Source organism: Acinonyx jubatus, chromosome D1 (genome assembly GCF_027475565.1).
Source record: "Acinonyx jubatus isolate Ajub_Pintada_27869175 chromosome D1, VMU_Ajub_asm_v1.0, whole genome shotgun sequence".
Lineage (NCBI taxonomy): Eukaryota > Metazoa > Chordata > Mammalia > Carnivora > Felidae > Acinonyx > Acinonyx jubatus.
This window is the reverse complement of record NC_069390.1, coordinates 13832147-13847702: the sequence shown is the minus strand read 5'-3', so window position 1 is coordinate 13847702 and position 15556 is coordinate 13832147. Positions and strand designations below refer to the sequence as shown.

The 15556-nt window shown below is 36.0% G+C and overlaps 1 protein-coding gene and 1 pseudogene across 1 annotated transcript; both read left to right on the top strand.

The window, feature by feature from the left end:
* The first annotated feature begins 1555 nt into the window (after positions 1 to 1555).
* Positions 1556 to 2593, top strand: LOC106986225 (olfactory receptor 1044). Its single transcript, XM_015084396.2, has one exon. It carries the CDS (start codon positions 1613 to 1615, stop codon positions 2591 to 2593), a length of 981 nt encoding a protein of 326 aa, XP_014939882.2. The 5' UTR covers positions 1556 to 1612.
* Positions 2594 to 7477: 4884 nt separating this feature from the next.
* LOC106986172 (olfactory receptor 5AL1-like) lies at positions 7478 to 8561 on the top strand (annotated as a pseudogene).
* Positions 8562 to 15556: the final 6995 nt, after the last annotated feature.

Sequence of the window (15556 nt, the reverse complement as noted above, 5' to 3'; positions counted from 1 at the left end):
CCAAAATCAAGAGTTGGAAACTCAATCAACTGAGCCTCCAGGCACCCCATTATTTTCCCTTTCTCGTTCCTTTCTCCTTTTAAAAAAACATTTTGCTTAGACTGACTTTCATTTTTAATATGAAAATTAGATATCTGGAATAGATGGGTTGCTAATTCTTATTTATATCAATTTCCATCTTGCTGTAATTAGACATTAAAACTCCATGAATATTAATGTTTTAGAAAGGAATATACAATTTATTTATGATAAAATTAAAGTAAATAAGTATTTCTTAAAAGTTTTTACTTACCCCACAGTGTTTCCCAGTAAACATACTGATCGAAACAAACAAAAAATAACTAAAATGCGTTTTTGGATAAGTTGAATAATAGTTGTAAGAGCTACAAAAGAGCTATTAGTAAACTCTGGATAAAATTTGAAGAAACATAAGTTTTTATTAGATTTGTATATTTATTCCCTGTTCAATTTCCAGAGTGTATAAAGCAGTTTGCATGAGTTTATCTAAGAAAGATTTGTTTTCATTTCTCAGGTATAAAGATGAGACAGAGAGATAGAAGGAGAGAAAAAGAGGGAGAGAGGGAGAGTGAGAGACAGTCAGAGAGAGAGGGAGAGAAAGAGAGAGGGAGAAGAAAAGGAGAAGAGAGATGACATTTAACATTAGCAGTATGAACACAGTTCTATAATTCCTATGCTTTCCTACAATAGATTTCCATAAATTATATTTAGATGTTCAATAGTTCAATTAGGAAAGTCAGTCAAAATGAATAAGAAAAATAAATATCCAACCTAAAGTAAGAAAATGAGGATGAATACAAAAACATAACTTAAATTTATATTTCCTTAATAAAAGGTAAAAAGAATTGAAAGAAACATAAATTGACTTGTAAAGAGACATACATTTTCAAATCTCTTGGAAAGCAAATATCAGTTTATTTTCATTCGAAATATATTGTAAAATTTGTGAGGGTTCATTCCCTTGGATCATGTAGGTTCATGTTTCAGAGATAGTGATGTGTGGGCAGTATGATAGAAAGCAAAATTTGAAAATGATGAGATATGGTCTCCTGAGTTAAAACCATACGAGTGTGAAACCAAACTACCTATACTCAGACCAGTTATCTGCTTTTGTTTCAGGTGTTACTACTTCAGTTTCCTCTTCCTCGTGTGTAAAGTGGGCATTACAATATGGTTTTTACATAAAGGTCTAGCAAGATCAAATGAGACCAATAAACATCTCATTGTACCCTCTCTACCCATTTTTAGTATTTGAATTGTTAATATAACTATGAAGATTATTCTGCAACCTAGAAGGGACTTTAAGTGACAAATTAGTAAAGTAAGATAAAAAATACAAACTATTTTTCTGTCAGCTTTGGGACAACAATGTGGACTATTCCATGGGTCCCATCTTTCTATAGACAATGGATTTGAGAGAAGGGAAATATGCCTTTCCTGCATATATTTCTTTCTGTTCTCCATCTCATTCCCAGAATCACAATATGCTAACAATCACTATTTTGGCAACTAAACCTCTTCACAAGACAGTAAAGTATAAAATTACTACTCATAGGAGCAGCAACTTGAATTTAACTCTTTTCTCTGCTTTCCTATGCAGAAGCCTTGGAAAGATATGGCTCAGATAAATTGCACCCACGTAAAGGATTTTATTCTCACGGGCCTCACAGATCGAAAGGAATTAAAGACGCCCTTCTTTGTGGTTTTCTTATCTATCTACCTCTTCACAGTGGTTGGTAACCTCGGCTTGATCCTAGTCATTAGAACAGACTCAAGACTCAACACACCGATGTACTTCTTTCTTAGCAACCTGGCATTTGTTGACTTTTGCTACTCTTCTGTCATTACACCCAAAATGCTTGGGAATTTCTTGTACAAACAAAATGTTATCTCCTTCAATGCATGTGCTGCTCAATTAGGCTGTTTCCTGGCCTTCATGACCGCTGAATGCTTGCTACTGGCTTCCATGGCCTATGACAGATACGTGGCCATTTGTAACCCTCTCCTCTACCTGGTTGTCATGTCCCCAGGAATCTGCATTCAGCTTGTGGTTGTCCCCTACAGCTATAGCTTCCTGGTTGCACTATTTCATACTATCCTCACCTTTCGCCTCTCCTATTGCCACTCCAATGTCATCAATCATTTCTATTGTGATGACATGCCTCTCCTCAGGCTAACCTGCTCAGACACTCACTCCAAACAGCTATGGATCTTTGTCTGTGCTGGGATCATGTTCATTTCTTCCCTTCTGGTCGTCTTTGTCTCCTACACGTACATTATTTCTGCCATCCTGAGGATGCGCTCAGCTGAGGGCAGGCGCAAGGCTTTCTCCACGTGTGGCTCTCACATGCTGGCAGTCACCATATTCTATGGGACCCTTATCTTTATGTACTTACAGCCAAGCTCAAACCATTCCCTAGACACGGATAAGATGGCCTCAGTCTTCTATACAGTGATCATTCCTATGTTGAATCCTTTGATCTACAGCCTTAGGAACAAGGAGGTGAAAGATGCTCTGAAGAAGGTCATTGCCAATAGAAACCAGGCTTTTGTGTTCATTAAATTAAGGAAGTAACTTGAGTAAATCTAAACAGGCTTTTCTTCATGGTCTGCTCTTTAAAAACTATCAGAATGTCTGTTTTTAATATGCAACTTCTGCATATGTGTTCACTGTAGAATGAAATTTTCAAAATATTTTCACTTAAAATGAGATTTTAGATGTGAAAACAACTGTAAGAATTTATATCCATTCTCATTTTGCAATGGAAAATGTATTAAGAATAATTAATTTTTGGTCCATAGAGAAGTACTGATTTTCTCAATTCTCAAATAAATGAAAAAGCCTCTAGTTATCTACATAACTAGTTGCAGGCAACACATGGACAAAAGTTCAGACTTTTCACCTCTCGGAAATTCCCAGTTCAGAAATCTCTGGCTACATTACCAGTATCCCACATAAAAAGCAATGATACATGGTATAAATATTCTTTTTCTGACTTACTAATTTCTTAGAAAAAATATGACAATATAAAGCTGTTCCATATTATAATTTAGCATACTGCATTTATTAAAAAGAATAGTACTACATCCTAACTTTACTTTGTGACTGATTTAACACAACTTTCTACTGACCTGTAAGCCTGGCTTGGTCCCAAAAGACTCTTTTTGTAAAGAGCAGTAAACTGCTTTTTTTTTTAAGCCTATGAGAGCTCACTATATTTTTTCCAATTATCTAAATTAAAAAATAATAATAATTAGGCAGTTCAGGGATAGCATCCCAAGGGCATCATCCATTCCATATAAATTCCATATAAATATACTTAAAATAATGGAAACATCATAAACATTTGGCCAGTAGCAAGGATCATATGATTCATAGTGGGCAAACCTTCAGTAAGTTGGTCCTTATTAATCAAGGTATAGCTTAAAACAAAAGGAACCCATTGGACAATGTAGCCTGTGTGTGGGCTTTCACTCGCTTATCAATTAAATGAGGACAATGATACTCATTTTGGAGTCTTCTTAAGGATTAAACAACATGGAAAGGGTAACGGTCAATAATGGGTACTTGTATATCTTCCTTCCTTCTATGAACCTAAAGACCTGAGTTCTAGTTCCAGCTGTACTGATGAACTTGAGGGGGCAATATATAAATAAGGATTACCACACACAACTGATAACTGTGATATCGATACATAGATATAGATACAGATGTATAGATTATATAATATCTATATACAGATATTACATATAATATACAATAGATATAGATATAGATATAGATATGCATGCATCTGTTTCAAATAAATGCAACAATAATTTTATAATGTTTAATGACATAGAGAATGATTTTTAGTTTGCCACTCATGCAAATCATTAAATATTTTTTTTCAGTCTAGGGGTCATATTAATGCTTAATGACAAAAAAATAGGATGTTATTAAGAGCTAGAGAGAGAAGATCATATTTAAGGTCAGGGTTCACTTTTGATCTTACTATACATTTTGATGGATCATAGAGATACAGGGCTACTCTGATCCAAGGTTCTCTAAAGTTTCTTCCTTATCTTTTCATGAAACACATTCATCTACTATTTGAACATTTCAGTGGCTCCCTGTTTTTTTGTTTTTTTTTTTTTTTTTTTTTTTTTTTTTTACAAAACTCCTGCAGCAGATTGTGAGTCCATATTCTATATACCAAAAGCCTATCATTAACATCTTTGACTTCACAATCTCCTGCCTTGGCAAGCTGGTGCGTTCACTGTGCCACCACTGTGCTATTAAAAAGCATGGATTGAGGGAGCTAACTAGCTCAGTCAGTAGAGCATGTGACTCTTAATCTCATGGTTGTGAGTTCGGATCCCCATGTTGGGTGTAGAGTATACTAAAACAGAACCAAACAAAAACAAAACAAAACAAAACAAACACGGATTCTTTGTAGTCTACAAACCCAAATGTGAATAGTGGGTCTAACATTTGCTGAATGAAAAGATCTTAGACAATTTAGTATGCTTACATATGCCTCAGTTTCTTCAGCAGTTAAGAAGATGAAAAAAGTATTGATGAATCAATCTATTACCATAGGATTTTAAAAGGCAAAGGATAAAAAAAAATTCAGAATAAAAACCTTTTTTAAACTGACAATATTTAGATTTCCTACTCTTCATTTTAAAATGTTAAACATTCAGAAAACTATATAAAGTGAAATTTAAGAACTTCAGATTAAAAGTGAAGATTTGTCATATAATTTTAATACGAGGAAAAATAGTTACCATAATTTTCACTTAGAATTTGATGATTTTGTAAATTAGTTTTGTCCTCTTTGAGGAGAAGTGTTTTTAATTTGTTAACAAATTATTCCACCGTGGCAACGTATTATAATGAAATATTTCCCCCAAAAATGTGGGATTATGAAGGTATTTATAGTGGCAAATGATTAGAAACACTTCACACATCCAAATGACACCAGATAAACACAAATCACAGGAATAACTAATATGAAAAATTAAGTTGTCAGTCCTTAGAAACATGGAATGCATGGTAAAACGGAAACGTACATTTGAAATTGAAATCAAGTTTAATGAAGTAGTGTATAGTGCGAAATGTAAAGGATGGTCAAAATGAATAGGAAGGAAGAAAAGGCCACAATACCATCTCGCAGATATAACCACTGTTAACATTGCGATATCTATTGTTTGCATAGCTTTCCTACGTGTGTGAAGGATCTGTAGGTCATAATGTGATGTGTGTCTACAGAAATCACTTATGATTATATAACCTGTTTAGCCCGCTGCCCTTTTTTAACATCCTGTATTGTGAACATTTGTCAATATCACAGGGGGCGCCTGAGTGGCTCAGTCCGTTGAACATCTGACTTCGGCTCAGGTCCTGATCTCACTCACAGTCGGTGGGTTTGAGCCCCGCATGGGGCTCTGTGCTGACAGCTCAGAGCCTGGAGCCTGTTTTGGATTCTGTGTCTCCCTCTCTCTGCCCCTCCCACACTGACCCTCTGTCTCTCAAAAATGAATAAATGTTAAAAAAATTTTAAAAAAATAATAAATCCAGGCTTGTTTCAACTTTTGAATGGCTACCTAATATTTTACTGAGATGTGCAATAACTGAGTAACTATCAGAGTATTGACAACTTTCATGTTTTGGTAAGTAAAAATGAAACCATGCATATACTTGAATACTTTTATTATTCCACTAATTGCCTAGCATTAAAACCATTGTATCAATCAACGGCAGGACTAATTTAAACAATTTTGATGCTTACTATTACACTACCTTCTAGAAAGATGAACACAAATTTCACCTCCCTTGGTTGTGCAAGGCTATATTTGTTTGCTCACATCTTTACCAACCGCGGATAGTATCATCTTTTAATTTGGTCAACCTAACGAACAAGTTATTGCTGGCTGATTCTTTCATATTTGGTAAAATGAACTTTTTCTCTTTGAAATTAATCAATATAAGCATATGAGTGTAAGTGACACTTATAATTATAGATACAAATGCATTATGAAAAGAGACTCATCATTGATTTATTTCTTTAGCATATGGTATAATATGCATGTGTTTTATTAAATGATATTTTCTATGATTTTGCTTATAATACCAACTTATTTTTGTATAACTACCACTCTCTCTTAACAGCTTGCAAAAGCTGTCATCTGAATTTATTTCCCAACTCCAGGTTCCGTGACTTTAACTTTGTAGCCTGAAGTCAGCAATAGTTGGAATATTTATACCACAGAAATCAGAAAAACAACAGATGCTATAAATCAATACTTTTTGAACGCCAGTTGACAAACATTCACTGGTCTGGCAGAGTCCCACTCTATTTTACATTCTATAGCTTATAACACAGTTTACTATTTGTAGGGATAAATAAGTCTTCATTACATTTTAGAGAAATGTCCAGGGGCACCTGAGCGGCTCTCTTGGTTAAGCATATGACCAATTTTAGCTCAGGTCACGATCTCATGGTTTGTGAGCTCAAGCCCCACAGTTGGGCTCTACATTGGTGGTACAGAGACTACTTGGGATTCTTTCTCTCTCTTTCTGTGTGTGTGTGTGTGTGTGTGTGTGTGTGTGTGTGTGTGTGTCTGTCCCCTGCTCACACTCTATCAAAGGAAGGAAGGAAGGAAGGAAGGAAGGAAGGAAGGAAGGAAGAAAGAAAGAAAGAAAGAAAGAAAGAAAGAAAGAAAGAAAATGAAAGAAAGGAAGAAAGGAAGAAAGAAAGAAAACTCCAGACTGTTCTTATAGCTTTATTTATTAGATTTATGGGTTACCCACCATGCATTACATATCTGAATTAACTTGTAAGGCTTTTCTCCTTTCCCAAATACCATTCAACTAATAAATATGTGAAACAATGAATTTATTGAGCTCAAACGTAAACAACAGGAACATATAGGGCCAACACTGTGTGAAGTTAAATATTAAATTAAACACTAAGCTTTAAATTTATTATTTAAAATGAAATCTTAAAAACTATATTTTCACATTTATTGAAAGTTACATTTTTTATTATAGCATCATTTTCATTATATTTATAACAGAAGACTTTTCCACAATCATAATAAATATATATTTCCACTGAACTGGTACAGATACAATATCATGTACTTTATAAGTAATATTTTTACCCCTTCCTTTATTGCATTGGCTAGTACACTAAGAATAATGTCTAGTCAGATTTATAATTGTTTTCTCAGTGGAGTTGAAATGTTTAGTATTTAATCTTAATATATTACTCTGAAATGTGCCCCCATTTCTTTTATCGTTGATAAAATGATATGCCTATAATACTGGGTTTTCATTGTATATGAGATTCCACATTTTAATTCAAGACATTCGTCTTCAACAATTCCCTACATCACTAAACATGTTAGACTTTCTGCCTGGAGCAACTCTGCTGAAGTTAAAAACAGGTGGTATTGAAACCTGAGAATGGCCCACAGGACCAGTGAGGATTATCTTTCCAATCCGGTCACCATAAAATAAGTATGAGTTAAGTTCTTAATGCCAGAAGGGGAAGATTATCCAGCATGAATGTTCCACAGATAAGAATATGAAATGCTTCTACACGTATTCCATGGCTGAAAGCAATAATTCGGAAGTGACTGAATTCATCCTCTTGGGACTCACACAAAGTCCAGAGCTTCAAGCCCTTCTTTTCGGGATCTTGCTAGTGATCTACTTAATTAGTGTCATAGGTAATCTTGGGTTAATTATGCTAATTTATACCCGTTCTCAGCTTCACACCCATGTATTCTTTTCTCAGCAATCTAGCTTTTGTTGCTTTTTGCTACACCTCCTCTGTCACCCCTGACACCCTGGTGAACTTCCTCTAAGAAATTAAGAGAATATCCTTACCTGCTTGTGCCACTCAGTTGTGTTGCTTTATCATGTTTGTGGTCTGTGAAGTGTATATGCTCTCAATCATGGCGTATGATAGGTATGTAGTCATTTCTAAACCTTTACTCTATACCATTATCATGAACAGAAGGGTCTGTATTCAAGTGGTTGTCACTACACATTTGTATGGCTTTTCTGTGGGACTCCTCCAGGCAATTCTAACATTCCACTTACCTTTCTGTAATTCAAACATAATAAATCACTTCTACTGTGATGATGTTCCCTGGTTGGTCTGGCCTGCCGTAAAACCCATTATAAAGATATCAAAGAACTGATATTGTTCACACTTGCTGCTTTCAATACCCTTTTCTCTCTCTTTATCGTCCTTATCTCCTGCATAGTCATTCTATTTGCCATTCTGAGGATTCATTCAACAGAAGGCCGACAAAAGGCATTTTCTACTTGTGCCTCCCACCTGACTTCATCACCATATTTTATGGTACCGTCATCTTCATGTATATGCAGCCGAAACAAGCCATTCTCTGGATACTGACAAAATAGCTTCTGTTTTCTATGTTGTGGTAATCCCCACGATGAATCCTTTAATATACAGCCTGAGGAACCAGGAAGTCAAAATGCTTTGAAGAGAATTATAGAAAAGGTTTGCTTTACTATAAAATAAAAGACCTATGGTCTAACTGAAAGCCCTCAGAGTCGGGATGCGAAACAAAAACAAAAACAAAAGAAACAACGTTAAAAAAAACAGTTCTCGGGTGTTCTGCATTAGCATACTATTAGTAACATGCTTTCCTATAGATATAGAGTGTACGGTAATTTTCTGATTTTATTTTCTATTATGAAAATTATGACTCCCGAAATTATCGAAAGATATGAAAATAAAATAAATTCAATTGCAAATAGTGGGTTAAATTTTGTTCCATAGATCATTGAAAATAAATTTCTTTTCCATAGAGGAATTTTTCCATAGAGGAACACTCCAACTCATGGCATTGGTAAAAACCACATCTATTTCAGATCACTAAAGCAATTAAAGTTATTAACATTGCCTAAAAAATACCCACGCACACACACACGTACGTGCACATGCATGCACACACACACACACACACACACACACACGTACATGCACATGCATGCACACACACACGTACTCCCAGTAAGATGAATCTGAAAAAAATTGTTGGTTCTGATGACTTTACAGGGACAATGACATCAATGCTGGTGGAACACCTAACAAAGAGAGTAAAAGAGAGGGGAGGCCTGGGCAGCTAAGTCAGTTAAGTCTGACTTCAGCTAAGATCATGATCTCACCATTCCTGAGTTCGATCCCTGAGTCAGGCTCTGTGCTGACAACTTAGAGCCTGGAGCCTGCTTCAGATTCTGTATCTCCCTCTCTCTCTGCCCGCCCCCCCCCACTCACACTCTGTCTCTCAAAAATAAAATAAAAGCATAAAAAATAATTTAAAAAAGACTAAAAGAGCAAACTCAAATTTTTGCAAATGAGACAAGTCCTTCAGAGCAGAATAAGGTCTGTGGTTTAAATAGTAATGCTGTGCCAATGTTAACTTGCCTGTTTTTATAATAGGACCGTCGTCATTTAAGAATACCCCTGCTTTTAGTAAACATAGACAGATAAGTATATATGAAAATGAAACATTACGTCTTCAACTGGTTATTAAACAGTTAAGGATAAAAAGTGTGGTAAAATGTTAACATTTGGGGAAATCTGGGTCAAGCATGTACAAGAATTCTTCGTAAAATGTAAGCATCTTTTCTGTAATTCTGAAATTATGTCAAAATAAAAAGTTAAAATGAAAAAAAGACCTCAGAATTTATTATTTAATTTTAGTCTTTAGTTGATTGGTATCTTTTAACACATTTCTCATTTTGGTGTTTCAGTTTCAGATTCTTTGTAAATCTTATAAAACTCTAACTTTGTGCCAATAATACAAACATTTTGATGGAAGTTTATTCATTTTAAGAGTGGGAAGAGAAAACTTTATTAATGACCTTCTGATTTGGAGACCTCTGTATTCTGGCCAAGAGAAAAATTACCCATTAAAGTTACACACAGCTGCCACTTTTAATCAGTCGGCAACAGGCCATTGCAAAATTTTGTCACATGCAGTACGTCGAGGAAGACAAGCAAATTTCATGCTCGTGAATATATTTCATGCTTCATTTTTTATAAAGTAAACTTCTTGCTCAGAAGCCATGTTGCTCAGAATATTTTAATAGGAAAGACAACACTCCCCTAACTTGCCTGTTTTTTCAGAAGCATGGCGAGCGGGAAAGGGAAATCCCTAGTCACAATAAGGGTCCATTCTGGTGATGACACACTGTTGTTTCTTCTATATTTGAAGTGGCTAATAGAACAAGTTTGCCGCTAGAAGCCTGGCTGGCTCCTGTGTGTGGACATTGTCAAACTGGACACAGAGTTTATTCTCTACTATTGACAGGTTGAGCACAGAGTGGTGCATGTACAGGAATCAGCCAAAGAGAGTACAGGGTCTTTTACTGAGCCAAAGAATGACCACTATCCATCCTGCCATGGCTACCTTATTTAAGAGCACATCGCATCAGGATGCAGGTGGCTCAGTATAACAATGGACTACATGCTCAGTATTATGTTTATAGTTGCTTGACTATGAAGCAGCTTCTCTGGTAAAAGTAACTTAAGTGACTATTCCATGAACATATATACCTCCCCGCATCGGTACATTCAGAAAAATCTCTCCCCATATCGCTTATCTAGAACTACTTGTGTGAAGTTTTTATTTTCTTACTTCCAAATCCCTGATCCTCAGGCCAAACTGTTAGCCACTACTCATGAAGTACAGTCATACTTCTGGATATCCCTTCTGTGGGGAAAGTCAACAACCAAGTGCATTGCTTGGAATTAAGTTCTTACAGGGCGTTTCGCTTCTCCAGTGTCTTTTATGGCTACCCTTGAATAGAGCTATATAACTGTCAAAGAATGTCAAGGGTGTGAAATTTTGTCCCACTTCTAGCCAACAAGTTAGTCTTCTATAGTTCACAGATTCTGGCACAAGACCCAAGACACCAAAGTGACAGAGGACTTTATTACTCATGACTCAGCAAGCTCCATGAATTCTATGTTTGTATCTGTTATCCTTGTCCGCCAAAGTCTCAAGCGGATGTTGTAGAGCAGCCCAGGTTGATGGTGGACACGAAGCAAGATTATGTCACTGCCGAGAAACCCTGAACTCAGGGTTTTGTATAGTGTTGTGTAATGTAAAGAAGCCTGCTTAAAATATTCCCCGAAGGGAGAAATTATTTTTAATAAGTTGCACAGTAAAACAAAACTTTCCTCCCCTCAAAGAAAGACATCATTTCTATTTTCCAAAGTTATTTCATACATAAACATGCTTACACAATATTCTGGAATAAAGGGTGTCTGCTTAAAAGAGAGTCAGAAAGAGAGGCGCCTGGGTCACTCAGTCGGTTAAGCGTCCAACTTTGGCTCAGGTCATGATCTCATGCTTCATGAGTTTGAGTCCTGTATCAGGCTCTATGCTGACAGCTCAGAGCCTGGATGCTTTGGATTCTGTCTCCCTCTCTCTCTACCCTCCCCCGCTCACAGTCCATCTTTCTCTCTCAAAAATAAATAAACATTAAAAAGTAAAAATAAATAAAAGACAGAAACATAAGAAACGCATGAAGAATTGTCTGTCTACATCCACCCTTCATTTCTACATGGGCTTGGCTTCTGGACAATTTACCCAAGAATACGCCGTTTCATAGCCAATCTGACAGGGGTTGAAACCAAATATGTTCAAATTTCCCAATACAGTTTAATTAAGGTAACTCTCAACAGGACTCCAAGAAACAGGATAAGGTCAACCTGTGGTATTAGTCGCAACCAGACTTATCAGAATCCCAGACACAGGCAGGCGAACGAACCCCATAAATCATGGTATTTTGAGAAAAGTAGGTGTCTTTCTCCTGACTCTTCTGCAATAACTTGTCCCCTTATCCCAACACATTAATTCAGGTACAGCAGGATGTATTAGTAATTGCATGGACTCCATCTTAACCAATTTGGATAAAGCCTAAGACAAATTTATCAGCAATAGCTATTTGCTTCCACTATTTACGGCCACAAAGAAGGATGTCTTGAATTTACCAGCAGGTGGTCTAATTTACCATTTAAACAGCTAGGCCATCGCCAATAGCCCAAGAACCAGACACATAACATATATACCAAGGTTCATCAAGGGAACTATTATCCAGAATTAGTATCTTGAGCTCTGCTTACTGAGTACAGTAACCTCCTCTGTTTTCTGTTCTGCTTAGGTGCTGCTGAGGCTAAACAGCCACCTCAGTCCTGCGGACACAACCGGTTTTCAACTAAAGCACATTTAGTTAGAGAGGTTCATCAGTTTCCGTGGAGTGACTACAACAAAGTATCAACTGACCTATGATTGGTGTGCCTTTGGTCTCCTAGAGACTAGAGAGGAAGATGCACATTCTTTTAAATTAATCTTTGCAGTTGTACTGAAATATCAATCATAACCACAATTTGAGATACTAATCTCAGAAGAAAGGTTTCAATGTGACTAACTGGGAAATTCATTTTTGTCTGATGGCTTTCAAAAGCTGCTACTAAATAGAAGACCATGAACTGAATGTTTATTTTTTAAAAAATCATAATTTTACTATGAAACCAATGTGACACAAATTAAAGCAGAGATAGCAATTAATCAAACTGTTTTCCCAAAAGAGATAATTAAAATGTTCTTCTACCCTAGATTCTTTCATTAACTAATAACCTAGAAAGTGATCTACCATTTCAAGGGAAATAACTTTGTCCCTAAACCCTAAATATAAAATAATTGTCTGCTCTTGAATATGTATAATTATATTGTTTTTCAATGTTTGCTAAAAATAATTTAATACCCAAAAAAAGCTTCCTGGGGGACCACACACACATAATAGAAAGTTATCTCATAATATCCAGGTAATTTTAAATTTTACTGGCTTCACAAAGATTTCTTTCAGGTGCACTGGTACACTAGACTGGACTACTTGAGGGTTTGTGGTTGAACTGAATGACAGTGTATTGAATATTGAAAAATATCAGATCATAGGAAAAATATGTTCTATCTTAGTGAGAAAGCCTTTGGACTTATATATCTATAGCTTTTATTCACTTAATCATCTAACAGAGTTACTGATCATCTTCTTTGTATTAGATACTATAAAAGGTAGGTGATTCGCTTGGGCACAAAATACAAATATTAGTGCTTAACAATATCAGTTTCAAGTTTAGGATCTGTTACAGACATGTTAACCGTTGGTTACCATATAGTGTGGCAAGTGCTACAAAGAAGAAATCAATGGATGAAAAACCTATAGATGGGAAACACTTACTCTACCCTGAAAAGTCAGGAAAGCCTCCAAGAAGAAGCAGCACAACAGGGTACTGGAAGTTTGGTGGGAGGAAAGTCAGACATAGGGAATGATGGCAAAGGGAAAGTGTTCTGCGCAGAGATTAGAAACATGTATAAAATTGGGGCACCTGGGTGGCTCACTCAGTCAAGGGTCCGGCTTCCACTCAGGTCATGATCTCATGACTCTTGGGTTTGAGCCCCGCGGTGGACTCTGTGCTGACAGTTAAGAACCTGGAGCCTGCTTCGGATTCTGTGCCTCCCTCTCTCTCTGCCCCCCACCTCTCTCTGTCTCTCTCTCTCGCTCTCAAAAATAAATAGACATTTTTAAACAAGTGTATAAAACTCTGGCTTACATTCGAATAGCAATGGTGGCTTGGAATACCTGTGACATAAACACTATACGAAGAGAACCACAAAAGATGAGCCTGATCTGAGATGTAGGAACCGGATTTTCAAGAGTTATGTCAGCCATGTGGAAGAAAGGCTTTTACCTTGAGAAGAATAGGAAGACACTGAAGAATTACACCAGGAGAACATAAAAATGAAGTTCGTGTCTATAAAAGTTTACATACGCCAAACTGTGAGGAACAGAGAGACACAGGAAAGATTGGAGGCAAGAATAAAAATTCAGGGTCAGTTGTAACCAAATAACAAGTCATTGTGGTTGGATCAAGGAACCGATATCAGTGAAAAGATATGTAAAGTGTGTAAAGTATGAAATAGGTATCAGGGACAAATTGAATATTGGCATGGGAAATAGGAAAGCAAAGTAAAAGATAATTGGTCTGATTTGGAAAACTGAATGGATAATGGCACTGTTAGTTGAAGATGTAAAACATATACTTCAGGTCTGAGTATTAGGTTCAATGCGCAGAGATACCAAGTTATTTTGTACATGTGATACTCTTGATGACCGTCTAGAATATATAAGTGGGAATTTCTGGGAGGCATTTAGATGTAATATAGAACATAGAAAATAAATGAGGGATAGAAATACATGTTTGTGCTTAAGCAATGTATAGGTGTCTACTGAAGACATAGGATTGGATAAAATCACCAAACAAGAAGGTATAAAAGGGAAAGGCTGAAGGCTTTGATGAAAGCATGAATAATATGTTGTCTAAATAGAAGCAGAGACTCCAAGGTAGAAAATCAGAATGGACAAATAATAAACACAGAGACTGCTCTGTTCAGGAAACCAAAGGTGTATTCAATAGGGGTCAGTGCTACAAAGCTGCTAAGGTAAAAAGAGCTTTATTGGATTTGGGAATAGGGAAGCTAATAGTAAACTTGATGAGGGGATTCCTTGGTTTAATGGAAAAGGAAGGTAGGTTATATTTGGTTAAGTCATAAATATGATTGAGAAATCAGGGGTAGATGCTTTTCCTAAGGTATATGGTTGAAAAGTGCTAAAGAGGAGAGAAAAAATGAAATAGTAACCAAGATAAAGTTTCCAAGGGGATATTAATCAGAATTTAAGGGGACGAAGTGCTTTTTATATTTTACTATCTTTTACTTGTCTTGACCATCATGTGCATGCAAAGTAACCTGAGACAATGTGGTGATAAAGGAAAATCAAATTAACTTATCCTCTGCTATGCTTGAGAAAGGAGAGGAGATGATTTCAATTCTGCTAGCTAGCATGCATTCAGAGTCCAGCCTGGGTTTATGGAAGTGTTCTGTAACATTTAGTTGTTCTAAAAGTTGCTTCAGTTCTATTCACCTTGGGCCATTTAGATACCTGAAGATGGAAGGTAAAATAATGTCTCCTAATCATTGAAAGCTGTTTGAAATTTGGAAAACTATTCTCTTGAAATTTGGCAAATTATTCTCTGGTGTGCATTTTGCCAAAAGACAAAGCCAGAAAAATCACAGTCCTGTTTTTCCTTGAAATCAATATTATGGGTGTATTGAAAAAAAAGACAATGGATATAAGTAAAAAGAAGAAAATTTAAAGATTATACCAAACAGGATGCCTATAAATAATAGTATTCATATTTTGTTTCTTTCATTTTATATGTTCTGCACTTGATTTTGGTAATTTTTAATATTCTTATAAAGTAATGAATTTGTAATAACTTCATGAGATAAACTTACAACTTAAATCATTTTTATATATGCTGCCAAAGCCACTTACATTCTTTTTTTTTTAATGTTTATTTATTTTTGAGAGAGAGAAAGACAGAATATGAGTGGGAGAGGGGTAGAGAGAGGGAGACACAGAATCTGTAGCAGGCTTCAG